The sequence below is a fragment of the Podarcis vaucheri genome (assembly GCF_965113315.1).
Source record: "Podarcis vaucheri genome assembly, chromosome: 5".
Classification (NCBI taxonomy): Eukaryota; Metazoa; Chordata; class Lepidosauria; order Squamata; family Lacertidae; genus Podarcis; species Podarcis vaucheri.
The window spans coordinates 21,108,437-21,128,122 of record NC_138763.1 but is presented as its reverse complement, the minus strand read 5'-3'; the positions used below and the strand labels follow the sequence as shown (position 1 = coordinate 21,128,122).

At 38.1% G+C, this 19,686-nt stretch overlaps 2 protein-coding genes across 4 annotated transcripts in view; one reads left to right on the top strand and one right to left on the bottom strand.

The window, feature by feature from the left end:
* The window catches only part of LOC309533287 (putative membrane protein C3orf80 homolog), a 51,964-nt gene extending 42,388 nt beyond the window's left edge, over window positions 1-9,576 (top strand). For both annotated transcript variants that reach the window (XM_082224669.1, XM_082224668.1), the window contains one exon: window positions 8,962-9,576. In XM_082224669.1, coding sequence (XP_082080795.1) covers window positions 8,962-8,967 — 6 coding nt within the window. In that variant the 3' untranslated portion in view covers window positions 8,968-9,576. The remainder of the gene's footprint in view (window positions 1-8,961) is intronic.
* Window positions 1-19,686, bottom strand: part of IFT80 (intraflagellar transport 80) — a 64,900-nt gene that overhangs the window by 23,187 nt on the left and 22,027 nt on the right. For both annotated transcript variants that reach the window (XM_082224114.1, XM_082224115.1), the window contains exons 6-8: window positions 17,041-17,150; window positions 14,909-14,998; window positions 13,903-14,040 (exon numbers count right to left, since the gene is read on the bottom strand). In XM_082224114.1, the coding sequence (XP_082080240.1) occupies window positions 13,903-14,040; window positions 14,909-14,998; window positions 17,041-17,150 (338 nt within the window). The remainder of the gene's footprint in view (window positions 1-13,902; window positions 14,041-14,908; window positions 14,999-17,040; window positions 17,151-19,686) is intronic.

The window sequence follows — 19,686 nt, the reverse complement described above, 5'->3', positions numbered from 1 at the left end:
ACAACAGTGAACACTTGTTATGTGGAGCAGACGATTTTTGTGAAAGAGTTTTAATAGGTATCTGTGGGTGGGGAAGTATAGAGGGGAAGAGCTCTCTTTGTGGTTCCCTTGCAGGTGCCTCCGTCTAGAGAATGCTACAAAACAACTAAAACAGCACATATACAGACTCAAAATGGGACAGAGGTTGATTCAAACTTCATAAATCTTATTTGAACAAAGGGCAGAGAAAGTAGCACTTTATCTACTGTAGATGCTTTGTTGTTGTTGTTGTTGAAAGCTCCTCCTTCCAACGTCAAAGGAGCAGCTGTATTAAGTCTTGCAGCAAAGAGATATAACATGATGAGACATTTTAGGGACCAAACGATTTACTGTGGCATGAGCTTCCATGCAACCTACACAATTGCCCCTCAAGTCATATTCTGGCTACATTAGAAGACAAATGCAGAATAGTATGCAAAGTGTTGGACTTGAGTCAGGGAGATTCAGGTTTAAAACCTTGCTCAGCCATTAAGCTTACTAGGGTTATGAACAGTGTTATGAACAGAAAAGAATGATACAGTAAACTTTTGGTTTGTCCTGTTGCTACTATTCCTTATCAAGGCCCATTGTGTTTGCTAAACAGTTCCATATCATGGTGTACTTTGCAATCAGTTGTGTCCATTATTATTACAACAAGGCCAATCTACCCTAATGTCCAACGGTAGCATCCTCACTGGTTTGTGGTTAACTGGTTCCATTGTTAAACTTTGAACTTTCTTTTAATGTTAACAAGTTTTTCCTAATGTTCAATCCAAATCTACTATCCTGTACCTAAAGACCATTAGATGTAGTCCTGCCTTCCAAGGCAGCAGATATAAAGTATTTGCTTCTTCTACTGTAATATCACTTCAAGTATTTGAATAATGCTATTATGGCCATCCCGACCCTGCCACGGCTTCTCTTCTCCAGGCTAAATGTACTTCAACCTTTTGTCATAGGACTTGTCTTCTATACTCTTGACCATCTTCATTGACCTCATCTGAACCCATTCCAGTTGGTCTACATCCTTTTGAAAGCACAGCACCCAGAGCTATGACGAAGAGCTCCAACAAAAGTCTGACTAATGCAGAAAGAGGACTTCTCATGACTTGAAACCTATTCATCCACCAAAAGTTAACACTGCAATATACATTATTTAAATAAGCTGTGGTCTGTCAAAAGCAGAGAAGAAAAGTTTGGATTTGATATCCCGCTTTATCACTACTCTAGGGAGTCTCAAAGCGGCTAACATTCTCCTTTCCATTCCTCCCCCACAACAAACACTCTGTGAGGTGAGTGAGGCTGAGAGGCTTCAGAGAAGTGTGACTGGGCCAAGGTCACCCAGCAGCTGCATGTGGAGGAGCGGGAATGCAAACACAGTTCATCAGATTACAAGTCTACTGCTCTTAACCACTATACCATATTGGCTCTTGTAAATTGCTACAAAAGCACTTGTAAATTGTTATACAGTAGAAATTAAATCAGAAAAATGACACTGTTTTTGAGGATATGCTTTCCTCATAGTGGTTTCTTCAGATGAGAATGACTTTGTGGTTGCTTTCCAGAGCAATGGATTAGTATAGTAAATGATGGAAAAATCTTCAACGATATTATGATGGTGGCATATTTTCTTGCATCTGATTTTGTGTCTATTTCAGGCTTAATAATCAGTTTTTGTAATATGGGCCTGAACAATCAGGGGAAAGCAGGAAGCTCTTAACATTCTTTTCTAATGAAAATGATCTAAGGTATGTAATACAATGCATGAAAATAATACTGAGGGCCAAATGCTCATTAAATTGTCCTACCAAAGAATCTGATATAAATACTAAGCAGATGTACTTCCAGGCCATAGTGCAAAAAGTAATAATATTTGAAATAAGTTACAGCTTCACAAAATCTATTTCACCTAAAAGTTGACAGAGCAATGCAGATACCTTAGTAGTACAAGGTGACCTGAATATTCTCTAAGTATGCCTTCATGTATTTGTGATTTTCTCAGTCTGCATATGATGCAGAAGGTGACACACCTGAGGGAGGGGAGTCACGTATGAGTTCCTGATCTAATAATTAAGCAACTGTGAGGCCACAGAACCTTGGCAGGTCTACCTGTGGAAACAATTGTATTTCCAGTAATGTTAACTGTGGCTATAACTATCAATGGCTCCTGTATATCCATGCCTAAAAATGACTTCAATTTATGGTTTTAGTATGGGTGAAGTGGGAACCCTGGATAGCACTAATTGTAATTAATGGTCCAGTATGGACCATCTCAGGAATTAGTGTTGGGTTGGGTTCTCCTCCCTAGTCCCTCCCTCCCCTGATGTACTACTTTGGAGCTTTGTTGTTGTTGCTTGTATTAAGCCAGAGTTCCGTTTTACATCTGAACCAGGTTAACTAGTTGTCAAGTCATGAAAATAAGCATTCTCCTGAATGTTTAACCATAGTTTAGAAATTGAGAATGTCACATTTGCATTCATTGTATACCGTACAATGCATATTATTAACATAAATAAGCTTTTAGGACTTATTGTAGCATAATAAAGCAGCAAGTTCCAAGACCAGTGTTTTGAAGACTATAAGACAGCGCTGCTCAAACTGAAGATTTTGAAGACACCAAGGCAACCTTTCCTATTTAGAAATTTGGTTTTCACTACAAAAGAAAAATAAATTCAAGTTTCTGAAACTCAGAACAGTCAAACCTAAACAGAAGAACAATACAGAGTAAAAGTTTTAAAAGTAAAAATAGCACATATTGAGAGATCTGGATACATGTGTCAAATGGAAAAGTTTAACATGATATTAAGCCTGGCACAAGGTTACTCTTACTTCTCTTGAAGAAAGATTGTTTCATCCTAGACTGTTTAAAAAGGCCCACTTCATTTTCAAGGGAAAGGAAGCCAAAAATCAGATCTTATTACAAGAGTTCTAAATCAGTATATATGAATTCACCAACCTAAGTTTGGTTTTGAGATATGTGCAAAACATTAAAGTGTACACTTGATTTCTCAGGAGCATATAAAAACACCAACGATAAAATTACGACTGTGTTAAAATTAAGTATAAACACACTTCTACAAAAATAGTGTGTTTGGGTCTTTGGGTTTCTCTCTAGAGATTAAAAGGTTTTGTGAGAACCAAAAGCAGCAGCATACATATTTCTTGTAATTAGAAGATGCTGTCAGCGCCTCTGTAACTGATGGGAAACAATGCTCTATAATAGGTTATTTAAAAGATATGGGGGGAAATAAATACATTTTAAAATGGGTAACTTGTAGAATATTATTACAGCCAAACTTCAGTGACATTTGAGAAGCTTTGCACATTTTTTACTGTGTATTCCACCTTATGGCTGCAAAAAAGGATCCATAAAAAGGTATTTCATAAACACATAAAATGCAGAATATATTTTATTCCCACAAACAAATACAGTGGAAATTGAATCACTAACGAGAGGCTCACTGGATGATGGGAACATGTATGTATACATGGCTAGAAATGTAACCTGTAGTCAAGTGGACAGGCAAGTACCAGACCCAGTATCCTTTGTGTTCCTAGCTGGCTTTGCTCCATACTGGTATTGCTTTTTCCTCCAGCGGTTTTTGCTTAGATTATTTGTTTCCGCCAAATGGCTATAACTTGAACTTCTTTCTTTATCCACTGTTGCCTTTCTTTGCTGCTATCCCCTTTTCAATCCCCCATGTTTTGAGCTGCTTTCCTTCGTTAGCCCAGCCACAGCTTCCCTTCGCTTGGCCCATCCTTCTCTGTTAGATTGTCTGGTTTGACCACTCACATTTGGTTGTACAAGGTTGTACTTTTACATCAGGGGTGAAGAACTGGATCAGGCTGGTGGGCCAGATCCTTATCTACCCTAACTCTTGCCAGCCAAATTTGACAGGTGAGCATGGCTGCCTATCTGTCAATCACCTGACACCACAAAGACATAATGTGATGCAGTGCTTTGAAGCCCTGACAATCAGCTGACTGTTGTAATTTCAAAGTGCCATGCAGGACTCTTTAAAGCACCAATGATATGCTGATAATTGGGAATTGAAAGCTCTTTGAAACCCTGATAGTCACTCATCTTTAGCCAAATAGATGGGGAAGGTGCAGAAATACCTGGAATGTAGGAAACAACCCAGTCAATGAATTGCTAAGCCACCTATTTGCCCCCTACAAAAGCATATGCAGCAGCTTTTGCTCTCCCCAAGCCATTTGAATACCTCAGACTGGCATCCCAAAGTGGTGGTCCAGTTTGCTTCTTCAGTTGGGCCAGCCCTATTTGTTTGATGTGTAAACTCCCAAAGTTGCTTGCTCGTGTATATAATTAACAAACCAGAAGCACAGTGCCATAAGCATTACTTGCATGTGCATCTGCACAAAATTAACATTAAATCAACTTTAGTATTTGCTTCTGGGCAGAAACAGCTGTAATACAAAGGTTTTGTATTACCCATGAAACCAAGGTTTATAGTCACTGTTGTATACAAAGCTAATAGACTAATAGGGAACTAATGTGCAGTGGTACCTCGGGTTAAGAACTTAATTCATTCTGGAGGTCCGTTCTTAACCTGAAACTGTTCTTAACCTGAGGTACCACATTAGCTAATGGGGCCTCCCGCTGCCACCGTGCTGCCACCGTGCGATTTCTGTTCTCATCCTGAAGCAAAGTTCTTAACCTGAGGTACTATTTCTGGGTTAGCATAGTCTGTAACCTGAAGCGTCTGTAAACCGAGGTACCACTGTACTACAACGGTGAATAAGAACTGAAACCACTGCTACCTTTTAAAATAATTTCAGTCCTCCTCTCATTCTTAATCTTGGAATTTAGTCAATGATTTGGCTCTTTACTAATCTAAGATATAGATTAAATGAATAACCTACTTTCAAATATTTGGATCATTATCTCATCTAGTGAATTGTATCATATCAAAATGTGCTGTTCTGGAAAAGAATTGCTGCCAAAAACCTATTTTTAAATTCTGGTTACAGTGCACTGTCAAATTTCAGTAGAATTCTACTCAATCATTGCCAGTATATTCCAAGGAAATCAATGGGAGGCCACAAGGGAAACCATGACATTCCAGTGTAATTTATTTAAAGAACTGAATTTGGTAAAATTAAATACATTCAAATATATAGGTCATACTAGGGAAAACTGGGATGCAATCCCTGAACAGCATTAAGGGAAACAAATTTGCTAGGTCTACAGTTATGGAATGGAAATATAATCTTCAATGCAGTAATGCATTTATCCCATGCATAGTAGCTACTTTTGAAAGAGTAGCCTATCAATTACATTATTTTTTTTTACAGAATCAAAAACAACAGTTTTAATTATGAGATAAAATAATTCACGGTGCTTTTTTCATTTCGAATTGATACTGATCATGGAGTTTAATCTCAATAGAAAACTTTAAAAATATATCTACAAATATTTGCTGACAAACACATATTACAAATACAGAATACAAATACATATTTGCAGATGCAGCCTTTGGGAGGAAGGTACTGCAAAGAGTAGTATAGACTTCCCTCCTGGATGCCTCAATTGGTTAGAGCATGGTGCTAGTGGCACCAAGGTTGCAGGTTCGATCCCTGTATGGGACAGCTGCAGATTCCTGCACTGCAGGGGGTTGGACTAGATGATCCTCAGGGTCCCTCCCAACTCTATGATTCTATATTATAAAGGAAATCTTAAGACTGCTTTTTTTCTGAGAACAAAGTATCATGCAGGTATGAAGAACAAATACGTATCATACGTATTTTATATTCTAGTCCAATGCCACAGTACAACAATCTTAAGAAGTAGTCCTTTTAACTGCTTTGTTATGATGAGAGAAGTGGCAGTAAAAGTAAGTAACCAAATGTGACTGAAAATAAAATGGCTTTCATGCACTTTACAGAGTTTAACAACCCTTCACCATGCAGTTTAAATCATCTAGAAAATATCTCAACACATTATGAAGTGAAGAAACAAAATGCCATTGCAGTCTTTGTCTACTGGTTCTCTTTAATATCATTACTACCTACCTTCATTTACAGGAGGGCAAAGAAAACAGTAAGGAGATTATAGAAACTTGAAAATAATGCTTTTTACACAATTCTTGTTTCAGATTTATATAATGTTGTCAAGTTTTATAAAAACCCATTCCCATCAATCTATTCTGAAATGTGACCAGGAAACAACACAGAGTGTAAACTCTTCCTCTAGATCCCTGAGGCCAGGACAAGATACAGATTTAAATTCCATCCCATTATTGTGCCAAAGTTTCATTACCTTCACAGTCAAGGAAATGGTGGTACAGTCTCTACTACCAAAAATCCCTCTGAAGGTAAAAATATTTTCTGACCACCGCTCCACCTCAACCACATCTTCAAGAAAGGGCACAGTTACTATAATGACTACTCATTTTAAAAAGCTATGCTCATGCATTAGAATGATGAGACATATGGGAGATGTCCTATTGCACAGAGATCAATAATATAATTAAGAGTTAATATGCAGAGGCATTCACAATATAACAAGATATTCAGTAGGGAAATGTGTTGCCCGCAAGTCTAAAAAATACAGGTGGTGTTCCAAGACTTAGACTAAACTAAACAACTGTAGTAGAGTTTTATTTTTGTACAGTAGTGCACAGGTTAAAAAAAATATCCCTTAAAATCTGCAAAAGAATTCAGAACTATAATAAAAATGGCACTAACAATTGTCTAATGGGGCTCAATTAACCTCTGGTAAAGAAAGCAGAAAAGTAACATTCCTTTATATAAAGGACCAGATTGACTAAATGATTCTAACAACAAAAATCATGTATATGTGTGTGTGCACTCGTACTGACTGTGGCTTATAATGTTCTTTATGCTTTATATAAATGTTTCTTTCATTCTCTGGGGCACTGAGAAAGGGGTCCTCTCTTGTGATTCATTTTCTGTAACTGCGGGGGTGGGGGAATATTAGAAGGCCTCAGTCCTTCCTGATTTCTATTTCTGTGTAAGAGTAATGCAACATGACCAACAGTGTCAAAGCAGGCATACAAACCCACAGGAAGTCACCCACAAGGTATGTATGAATAGTCACAGGCGTCAGGCACTGGTCTTTTCTTCAGACACTTAGCATTTTAAAAATCAGGGACAAAGAAAATGCAACTGTTTTTTGTATTATATGTAGAAGTGTGTTCGGCTTTGAACATAATCTATGCCTGGCACAAATGTTAAGAGCACCTACCAAAGTTAATTCTAATACTGGGTGTTGTTGCTTTTCATGAAATTGCATGACATTTTAACTGAAGTCTGTTTCTAAGCAGTACTACTGTAAAAGTGGCACACGCACACACACACATACACATATAAAGGAACAGATGAAAAGCAAAAAAGAGATGGAAGCAAAAGAGTATTTGTTAGCGTATTTAATTAAATTATGCTTTGTAACTAGTTGCATATGCTGTAGAAGGGTTAATGATATGTATATCTCCTGATGGCTCTCGAGGGAGCAATTCGCTGATTCAGCTCCATTACATCAGACACAATAAAAATGTCTGTGTTGACCAGAAAGCCAGCTCTGGTTCTCTTCAAACACTATCACACTGGTTATGTGACTCATTCTCTCTTCTCTCTCAGCACCAGCATGGCTAATTCTTTAGGAGCTATTTATATTTAAGTCAAGGAAAAAAATTGCATGAAGCAGCAAAAACGAAGGAGGCAAGCCTCATAAATTATTCCTGCCAGCTGTAAAGGAATAGATAGTATCTGGCTTTAGCTACTGTTAATCCCCTCCCCATTCCTCTGTAGGAAGAAAGCCCCATTTTAAAGTATTTTTCTGTAAACAGACTTAACTTCAATATTTTATGTTGTGTGTTCTGTAATAGATGAACTTACAAATGATTAAGAAAAGTCTCTGAAAAGTTTGTGTTTCTTCTCTCATTCTTCTTATGCTTCGAAACAAATACACTACCTATATATTTTGTGTTTATAAATCAAAAATAATTCATACTGATGCCAGACTCATAAACAATACCATGGATTTGAATTCTCACTTTGCCTATAATTGTTGAAAGAGTGGAGTAGGGGATTTTTCCCATTAATAGCTTGAATGTATGACACAGTGGTTGAAAAATGTTTGGGAGTAACTAACATCAGGGTTTGCAACAAGTGACGCTTTTACTTAGTCTGCAGTCTCCTCCTCAGAGTCTATCTTAAGGCTATGACTAAATGCAGAACTTGGGGTTTCACCATTAAGGTAGCAAAATGGGAGCGGAGTGGAGGAAAGCTGAATATCCAGCCTAATTGATTAATGAACAGCTCTGGGAACCTGAAAGCTTGCTTATTGTTTTGAACTATTTTGGTGGATCTGTATGAAGGCAATGACCAACAATGGATTTTGAAATCCTTCAAGTGGACCAGATTCAGCTTCCTTTCAATCCAGAATCAACACCCGACATTATGAAACATTTGCCAGCACCCATAAACTCCAACAGGGTCCACCAGTGCTGCTATTTCCAAATGCCCTCCTCCAAGCACCCTCTACCACATGCCCATGCTCCAACTGGTAGCACAGCTGCAACGACCAGCCTCTGCCCCTTCCAAGCTAATCCAGTTGTTGTTATTCATCAGTCTCAAAAGACTACAAAAGAGTGTGCCACTGAGGTCAAACTGTTGGAGTTACAGCGCCTGTTGTGGCTGTAGAGACCAATATGAGATTGTTGCAGCTGGGGCAGATGAAGGCATCTGGTTTCGCTGTTACAGATGCACCATGGTGTTTCTTCTCTCTGCGCTCCCTCCCAGTGGTCATTCCTCCTCTGGTCACTGTTGTGAATACACAACCTGACTGTCTCCAAGCACTGAGGTCGTCTGCAAGGGGCTCCCGCACAGCAGGGTTCATGTTGCCAGTCTTCATGCCACATTTGCAGACATCTTTGTAATGCAGAGTTGGTTTGCCAACAGGTCTGATGCCTGAAGCCAGCTCCCTGTAGAGCACATCCTTGGGGATCCTGCCATCTTCCATTCTGTGGACATGACTAAGCCAACGTAGATGTCGCTGAGACAAAAGTTCCAACATACTGGGAATGTGGGTATGATAGAGTACATCTTTTTTTTGAAACTCTGCCCTGCCACGTGATGCCCAAAATCTTCCGGACACAGCACATATGGATTTAGATGTCATTCCTGGCAGGTATAACATTCTCCCATACCCTTTTGGAGAGAGCTATTGCTATAGCTGCCTTACCTACACTTTTCCAGCTCAGTGTCAATGGAAAGTATGCTGGTTATGGTGGAGCCCAGGTAGACAGAATAGTCCACCACCTCAAGCATGTGGCCACCAATGCTGATGCGTGGAGTGCTGCTAATGCCCTGACCCAAGATGTTGGTCTTCATGAGGCAGTGATGCTGCAATAAACCAGAAGCTGACTGGTTGATCAGCTCCTAGCCCATTACCTCACAGCTGCTGGGTTAGGTTATTAACAAGTGTGCAGCTCCCCCCCATTCTCCGCCCCCCTTGAATGAAATTTTCATGTGTGAAGAGGATTCTTCCTGAAATCCAGGATAAACTCTATCCTGTTGTATTACAAAGTATTCTCTCAGATTTTCAATGAAGGAGTTAAAATAAACAACAACAACAACAACAACAACAACAACAATTTATTTGTACCCTGCCCATCTGGCTGGGTCTCCCCAGCCACTCTGGGCAGCTTCCAGACAGAGGGCCTTGTCGGTAGTGGCCCCCACCCTGTGGAACACCCTCCCTTCATGATGTGAAGGAAATAAGTACCTATCCTATCTTTAAAAGACATCTGAAGGCAGCCCTGTTCAGGGAAGTTTTTAATATTTAACGCTGTACTGTTTTAATACTTGATTGGGAGCCACCCAGAGTGACTGGGGAGACTCAGCCAGATGGGCGGGGTATAAATAATAAATTATTATTATTATTATTATTATTATTATTATTATTCAAACAAAGATTAAAAATACATTAAAATGTCACACATTAAAAACTTCCCTGAACAGGGCTGCCTTCAGATGTCTTCTAAATGTCAGGTAGTTGTTTATCTCTTTGACATCTGCTGGGAGGGTGTTCCACAGGGCGGCCTCAATTAAAGAAAATTAAAGAAAAATTAAAGAAAAAATGAGTTTCAATTAAAGAAAAAATGAGTTTTAATTTAAAGAACACTCTTCTAGGGTGTAACTGAATTCTAAGAAGTGTAACTGAATTCAGCAGGCCACAACTTGAGTTGCAAATAATTTACAATTTAAAAATTTAGTAATTTGAAATCCTATTAAGCTCTACTAGAAGTAAATGCTGCTGTTTTCAATATGGCTCACTCCCAAGTAAATATGAATAAGATTGCAGTCTGAAATTAGTAAGCCTACGAATGCGAACAATGCATACAGAGAAGTTATTCAGATTATGGCTTTGTTGTGACAGATTTTGGGGAAAAGTTTCAGACTCATTTGCCATGTTCTCACATACCACTAAACCACTATTTAGCACTACCTGCATGAGCTGGAATGAGCCCAAACAAAGCCTTGGGCTCACACACTCCCCCTATCTTCTCCACCTCCTGCACAGACTGGAGAAGGATTTTGCCAGCATTTAGCTTCACTTTCCCCTAATCTTGACTTGTTGTTGCATATAAACCAGAGATTGTGGTTTATCAGAAACTCTGGTTAGTTAAACAAGCCAGCTTCATAACTCATGGTTTGAAGTTTGCTTATTTTGAAACTGACTGGTTTGAAATAAACCATGATCCCTGGTTCCTATGCAACAAGTCAAGATTAGGGGAACATGAAACTAAACACTGGCAAAGTCCTTCTCACAGCTGCATGGGAGGAGAGGATTAGAGATGTGAAAGCCCAGGAAAAAACAGGAAAAATGGGGGGGGGGTACCCAAACTCCCCCCATTTTCCCATTCTTTCAATTGGGTGGGTTGATTTTTCCAGTTTCTTTCCAGGCCTTCACATCTCTGGGAATGATTTATTTTAAAGCTTTGCTCATGTTCATTCCTTGTCACTGATGTTGTGTGAACCATGGTTTAGCATTATGTTCTAACTGGGCTAGTGTTACTTTCAAACATATTCTTCAATTATCTATTGCATTATCAACAATGTATGTGTTACAAGTATACCTCCCACCCTTCCTTCAAGGAGCTCAATGTGGTATATATGGATTCCCCCTCTTATCTCACACGAATCTTATGAAGTAGGTTAGGAAAAGAGACACTGAGAGTCTCCTACCCTAAGCTCTTCATCTTATTCTACAATTGCCATTATTATTTCTAAGTGATTGATGAATCATGGATTCCAATATTCATAATCTGAGTCAGGCTAGGTAATAGGTGAGGGCACACTGCTTTGTCAAGGAAAATTAAGGCACCACTCAAAATATTACAGCTGTACAACAGGTGCCAATATGATAACCGTTGTTTGAGGAAGGACTAGAAGTCACAAGCTGTTGTGAAATGAAAGTCAACTTCTGGACTGTAAAATACTAGTGCAACGTGATTTATTGTCTGCTAATAATGTTCATAATTGAGATGTAAAGCACCTATATTGTCTTTTTTTGTGGCTGTGAATCCTCGCCATGAATAGTGTATGCAGAACAGAGAAGTAGGAGACAAAGACTGAGAGGAAGCAGGAGAGGAAGGAAGTATTAAAGGACAAGTGAGTGTGGAATGGAGTGAGAGAGGACAAGAGAGAAATGTATGAAACTGGGAGATGTGAATCCTGTCAAAAATGTTATGTATTAGAAAGTTTTATTTTTTAAAGCCAACATAAAAAATTATGTAGCATTTTTAATATTTCAGTATAAAACACTTTAATACCAGACTATTGCATACTAAAGTTACACTAGCATAAGACCCTTTCATGGAGTGGTAAGGTGTTGAAAGGGATGGTAACTCTACTGTTACAAACTTAGCTCACTCTCATGCCAGTACCTGGAGGAAACTCTATTTCACTCTTTATAATTATATTTAACTATGATCAAGTAGAATATACTATGGCAGATGTGAATCACTATAACAAGAACTAGTCTTCATGATTGATTAGCAATTTGCCTACTTTAATGCTTCAGCTGCAAACACTGTCTTTGGAAAATCAACTATTCTGGCATAAAATCACAGCTTATTTTATGAACAGCATACTTTCTGGTCTGAAAAGATTATGATTGAAAAGCTCCAAACAACACTATTTTGCCAGAGAACCTTAGTCAACCTAAATCAGAAATAGTTATTTATCCTTTTTTTCTAGCCAGAAATAAAGCAAAAACAACTATTAAATGAGATGAAAGTTTAAAAATGTAAAACTAAATATCCCACCTTCTTAGTTGACTAAGAAGTATTTTTAGAAGTAAAAATTAGTGATGAATAGACCTTGAAGCTATGATTTATAATAGATTTTCAGATTCAGAGGAAAATGATAATTTCTGAACTTCCTTATTAACTACATTTAATATCTGTTTCTAATTTGCTATATATGTGAAGCGATGTGAATGATCATTTGCAGCACATTTTTTCCTTTTGATTTAAATGTCAACTTGGACACATTTTGAGCTCTTGGGCATGAGTAGCAAGAGGAAAGAGAGTAACATTGTTCAAAACAGTTCTAGAAACGTGAGTGAAACATGCATACATGAATAGAAATCCGAAGCCTAATTCAGCACTTTTGTGCAGAGTCAAGGAGCACGTGTGTGCAATTACACCTCAGACCCATGTCATTCACGGCCCACAGGGAGGGTGGCAATCCTAGTGGAGTAATCAGATTACCAGAGGCTGAAAAGAAGCTGGTAGCAGTTTATGTAGTGCTATGAAGTGATCCCTGCCGGCAAGGAATTCAAATTCCTTTCAATGCTATATTAGCCTCTGGGATATGACAACCCCATGAAGAACGGAAGCCTGCTCCCACCTCGCAACATGGGCGATCACTACCAGCATATTCCCGCTTATCAGCAGGAATCCTGAATAGGCACATTTCATTTGTGGGCATTTCATCCACTACTCAGTCTAATAGGTATTTTGATCAGTTCCTTGTTTCTGCTTGAAAAGAGGTGTCCTTCTCCATCACAAAGCACACTCAAAACCTGCCCTGAAATGATCCATCAACTTTAAGAGATAAATATACAACAAAACATTAAAATCATAACTTAAAAGCAGCTATTAAAATATTCAAATGATTATTAAAATCAACAGTATCTAAAAAGAAATAGCACACTTGTAACTTCTACATGCCTGGATAGACTTGCCTAAATAAATTTGCTCTAAGTAGGCACCAGAAAGAGTACAGTGAAGGCACCTGCCTGATGTCAATAGGAAGGGACCTTTTAATTGTAATTTCTGCCACACTAAAATACTGATTTCTTCGAAGTGCAGAATGGGTATTATGTGACACCTCAAACAGGGCCAGTTGCACATACTGAAGCAGTCAAGTGGGCACAGATGGGGTAAAGTGATGCCTCAAATAAACTGAGTCCAAGTGGCTAAGGCTTATATACCAATAGTAATACCTTAAACATGGCCCAGTAGCAAATAAGTAACCAGTGCGGTTCTCTTGGAAGTGTTGTATGTTGACAGGGGAATAAGGCTGCTTATTAATCACATAACATAATGAAAAGATGAAAACCCTTTGACTGTAAAACTTTAAATTGGAAATATAAGATGTACCAGTGAAATTTCTTTACTATTCTTCTTTACTACTAAGTAAACAAATATATAGTATATAAATTAAAAATTCTAAGTTATGGTCCAATTTTATAAAGTTTAGATTTTTAATGTATACAGCCTTCTTTTCTAAAAGTGAATCCACTAAGCACACCAGGAAATAATTTATAAAGATATCCCACTGGACAGACACCCCAAAACAAGTGTTATTCTCAAATCATCGGTTACTTACCCCAGTTTTATCGCAAAGTCGTAAGGTATGAAAGGACCCCACAGCAAATAACTCTCCATCCAGAGCCCAAGCAACAGAAGTGATAGGATACTCATGCGACTGTGAACTATACATTAGACGACCATAGCTATCCCACACCTATAAACCATTAAAAGATAGTTGTTAATGACATCATATTTCAAAGGAGTCTTATTTGTTTTCCAAATACAAATCATGTTTCAGAACTACATAACATTTCTTGTATATTACCCAAAGTGGGAGCAATGGCTATTTCCAGTCCTATCTCCACTCTCACCCTTTATATCCACTCTCCAAGTGGAGGATCTGTCCTGATCTTTCCCTTTGCTCTACATGCTACAATGGATTAAGGTTCATAAATAATGGGATAGCTTGGATATGTGTGGCTGGGGGTACTACTGAAGTAATTGACATGGGGAAAACCAAGAGTATTACCAGGTCTGCTCAGATGTTTTATGTATCTCATCATCAGTATTCCGTGCCCCCAGTTTGATATTCTGAAGTTCATTCCTTCAAATAGTCACCTTACCCCACACCTTATTTAAAGTATGTGCACAGGCATTTCCTTCTTTGGACCAGTTACACAGCATGAGATCCTTGGAACACTATGTGATCCAAGTAAAAAGGTCATTTGGCTTGCTCAGAATGGGCAGACTGAGGTAATATGGGTTATATCCAACTAAGTTCTACTCATAATAGACTGATTAGAATTAATGGAGCTAATTTAGTAATATCTATATCTATATTACAGTTTTGATTTACCAATCTATTTAGTTTTTTATGATGCAATCACTCTTACCTCGCTGTTCTTCTATGAAAATAATTTTTGTTCTAGCACACTACTGTGGGCAGGCATAAGCAGTACTTAGCCATAAATAAGGTTGGCTGATATATTTATTCTGAAGAATAAAAGACATTTAAAGGAATGTGTTCTGAATAAGAAACTCTTTTACTTCACTGCATTTCTGTTGTTGAAAATAATACATACCTTGTATTTGCAATCTTCACCAGCTGATAGAATAAGATCATTGACAGAGTTCCAATCAACTTTTAGAATAATTCCATCATGAGCTTTCCACTGTAGAAGAAAATAGAATTGAAATAAACTTTTTAAAAAACAAATCAGGAGGAGGTTATTATTATTTGTATATTACAAACAGTTACAATTACAAGATGTCAGTTCCATTTTCATTCACAAAATTTGTAAACTGCCCTTCATCTGAAGATCAAAATACAAAATGAGAACACAAAATACATAATAGAAACAAGAACAATCCAATAACCCCCACTCCCACATTTAAAAGCCTATAAAAAGTTAATCACCTTAGGCAAGGTTAAAGAGAAAAATTTTTCCCTTGTGCCTAAAGATATGTAATGAAAGCACCAGGCACACCTCTCTGGGAAGAGCATTCCAAAGCAGTTCCTGTAGCAAAACCAGGCCTAAACCCCAATTTAAATGGATCTAGAAAATCTAATACTGGCCCAACAACATATCAAGTGTTTTCTGTCTGCTAGCACAAGGGCTCTTGTGCTGGAGGACAGGTGAGTTTTAATACAGTGCAACAAGGGAATCCAATGCAACCATTGCTCTATCGGAAAATCAATGTACAATGATTAATCTATCTATTGTACAACAAAGCAACCTGTTTATGCATTCTCTTTCACAACAACTTTCTGCTGGTGTAAAACATTTTGCCAGAAGAACAAGCAGACCACTAAGTGACCTAATGTAACACTATACTGCATACAATTCTAAATATTAACAGGTTGCAGTTTCAGGCTGGCAAGCCATTTCAACCATATTGGGGGGGGGGGAACAGCAGCATAATTGATAAGTTGTTTTAAAAACAAAGCTTTTAAAGGTCATGTCATTTGAGGACAGCTAAGATTAAATAAACTAACTATATATACAATAAACTGATATAGTCATATATTACTTTTGCAACAGAGCTCTCTCTAAGTTAGGTTGCACAATCCATGTAAAAACATTGGGATTGATAAAAGTTAAATGTTCACCCACTGTGTACTTTTTGGATATTTTTTTTTTTTTAAGTGGCCTAGGTTCTGCAATGTAGGGTGAATAGTTATCAATCCACATGTGTCCCAATGTTTAGGACTATATGCACTTTTAGGTGTCAGTCCTGTTAAAATGCTGTGCTGGTGCACACTTAACATTCATGACTGATTAACTGTGCTTAAACAATCAGGACTGGGTTGCAAGATTTTGTGCTCTTTCTTCCCAGTGGTTCCCTACTTGAGTGAGTGCAAATCCCTTTCTCCCCAGCCTCCTCAATCATGATTAAGCATTACATCAGCACCACTTTCAACCACAGTTTCTAAACTTATTTCAAATTCTGGCTAAGTCTGGTTAGCCTTAATTGCAGTTAACATTGATCCCCTGTAATGTTTAACTGTGGTTATAATGAGTGATTGTGCAACCAACCTCTGTTAAGGAAAGTAGAAGTGTTATGTGTACATACAAACAGTTGCATTACCATTTAGGAAGCATAATTAGAATTATAGCACCATGTGAAGAGAATGCCCATTTATTTCACAGGATTACAACAACTGCCTTGAACTATCTGGTGCCAGGCAAAAACATTCCTCTTTACCCTGGCCTATGGCTATTAAATAATCAATGGCCTGTGGGGGAATGGACAGTTATTATGATGACTATGTCATTATTACGCTGTCTGTCAGTATGTTTTTTATGTTTTTATCTTCTGTAATGTGCTTTTTATATTGTATAAAGCCCTGGGATCTTCTGATAAAGGGTGGTATGTAAACTGAATAAATAATAATCCTAATAATAGTTGTAATGTGGATACTGAGGCTCTGTTCCACACATAAACTTGCATATATGAAAGTACTGTATTCTCTATACCAACACTGGTGAGTTAGCCCTTAACACTGTTGTGAATGACAATGTTCCTGCCAAAATAACAACATAATAATAATTTTATTATTTATACCCCAACCATCTGGCTGGGGTTACCCAGCCACTTTTGATGCACACACAGTTTTTTATTATATAAATATTTTATATAAATATATATAAATATAAATATCCTGAAACAGTATGAAAGACTAAATCCCATTTCACATTACAGTAATGGTTACCTGCAGAACTTTAGCATTTGGTTGAAGTGGTTTGATAATCAACTGCTTTCCTGATGTATAAAGAATCTTTTCAGAATCAGGACCCCATGCTACTGAATATATCGGTGTGCCTGTAGAAAAGCCCGAGAAAGGGAGAGAGAAAAGAAGTAAGGATATATTAGCAGTGCTTTTTTTTCTGGGGGTACGCAGGGGTACGCATACCCCTAAATATTTTGTGAATCTACTTCTGGCCTCATTGAGGGACAGTATTTGAATATGAGTAGGTAAATCCCCTTCATGGATCACTGCCTTGTCGTGGTGAAGGGGCTTGAAGCTATGAGCTATGCCGTGCAGTGCCACCCAAGATGGACAGGTCATAGCCAAGAGTTTAGACTAAATGTGATCCACCTGGAGAAGGAACTGGCAAACCACTCCAGCATTTTGCCAAGAAAACTCCATGGACATAAAAAGGAGAAGCTTTGAGAAGAAAGTGAGAGTTTCCAAGACATGCTCTGGTTCATGGGGTCACGGAGAGTTGAACACGACTAAGACAACTAAGCAACAACAAGGTAAATGAGAGTACCCCTAAAAAAATTTTTTTAAGGAAAAAACACTGTATATTAGTAGGAAATCCTGCTAACTTGCTGAATGAGGCCCAATATTTTCTAGCACTGATATCTGATCTGTTTTAAAAAGGCAAATTTACAGAGACTGTGCTGTTAAAAATGGATGGCAGTTGTAACCAAGGTCAGCTACTGTGGCATGCAACTATTATTTATTTATTAAACTTCTGGGAGGTTCACAGAATAAAAATACAAGATTAAAACACAAAATACATAATAAAAACAAGAACATAACAAACCAATAACCCCAACTGTTGTTGTAAACTTACAAACCACTACCTAGGAGCGACAGGCCCATGGGCACTGACTAGTGAGATGCGTTCCTGCTTGCCCAAAGGCACTTGGAGGTTCGTAGGCCAATAGGTTAAGAAGGCAATGACACACAGGGAATTCTCTTTTCCTGAAGACTTTACAAAGCATAAGCTTCTATTGGAAGGTGTTTCTATTTGAGCTGGCTTCTTGTGGAAATGGTTAGGGTTTTCAATGGAATATTAAAGAGAAATCCAATATTGTGCTAGCAGATTTCCCTTTTCTCTCCTCCCTCTTGCACCCCTCCGCATGTGCAGAAGGAGGTTAACAGAGGAAGTCATGTTGTGTGAGTAGAAGTCCTTTCTGAATGCAGATGAGCAGAATTAGATATTGTCTTTAGATTTTAGGACTTTAGTTATTGTTACGTATTTATCACCAGTGGGCTAATGAGTTCAAACATAAAGAGTCCAACTGGCTCCAGCTGGCAGCAATTTCAGTCCTTAAAAAGACAGCACTTCAGACTAATCCAGAGTACCTGGAGGGGAATAACCAAACTCAGTGTTGATGTATGTCAAAGTTTGTGTCTGTACAGGATCGAAGCAGAGCAGGAAGGGCAGGAAGGAGGAGCTGAGCAAATAGCAGGGATTAGCAGCAGGCTGTTTCTTGTTCCTCATATCAAAGAACCAGATCAGAATTGATAGTTCTGACAGAGGATCAGGGTTATTGCACGACCTGCATCACTCCATCTGGAGTTTGTTTAGATCCTGCAAGTTGGCATTAGATCTATCAACAGCAAGAAACATAAGAATCTACTGAAACAGCACCATGGCTTTAGACTATAGCAATGCTAGTGCCACCCTTATTGGATAGCTGTAACAAAGTAGGCTACAGAGACGCAAGCAAGGGTATAAGAAATGGCCTCATTGCAGGGACTGTGAGGTGACCGATTTCGAAGTGGTATATAAATTTAGTCTCTGTTTGATATCTACAAGGTCCCAGCTTTGCTCTGATATGGCTTTATAGCACTGTTATCCCCAAATCCTTATAATCCCATCCTGCTCTAGTTTTAGGACTGCAACACAAGTTATATTTTATGGAATAAAGTTAAGCTTTCTCAATGCTAACATTTTCTGAGAATCTCTCATTGCTATACCACCACTAGCAAAGCTATAAAACAGCAAAGTTCTAGCAGAAGACTGCTCTAAAAAACATGATTCAAACAACAGCCAAGGGTGTTGAAGATTAAGAGAGGTACAGTAGAGGTTGCTGCTGCCACTGAGAGAGACAGGAAAAGATAAAGAATGGAGATTGGCTATATGAGTTAACATAGCTGCATTCCACATGCTTAGAAGGTCTGTGCTTGACATATACAGTATTAGCTATCAGTTACAGATAGGTAGCCGTGTTGGTCTGCCATAGTCAAAATAAAAAAATTCCTTCCAGTAGCACCTTAAAGACCAACTAAGTTAGTTCTTGGTATGAGCTTTCGTGTGCATGCACACTTCTTCAGTGTATCTGAAGAAGTGTGCATGCACACGAAAGCTCATACCAAGAACTAACTTAGTTGGTCTTTAAGGTGCTACTGGAAGGATTTTTTTTTTATTTTGAGTATTAGCTATCATTACAGATTTGGATTAAAAGTTCTGTTGGTATGCCTAGGTCTAATTAAACTAATTAAATTACTTAATTAAAAATATATAAGCAAAAGCAGGGAATTATCCTTTTGATGTAATGAGGTTTTAATGTGCACTGCAGATGCTACCCGTGAAACTTTGCTTCCTTTCACACACATTAA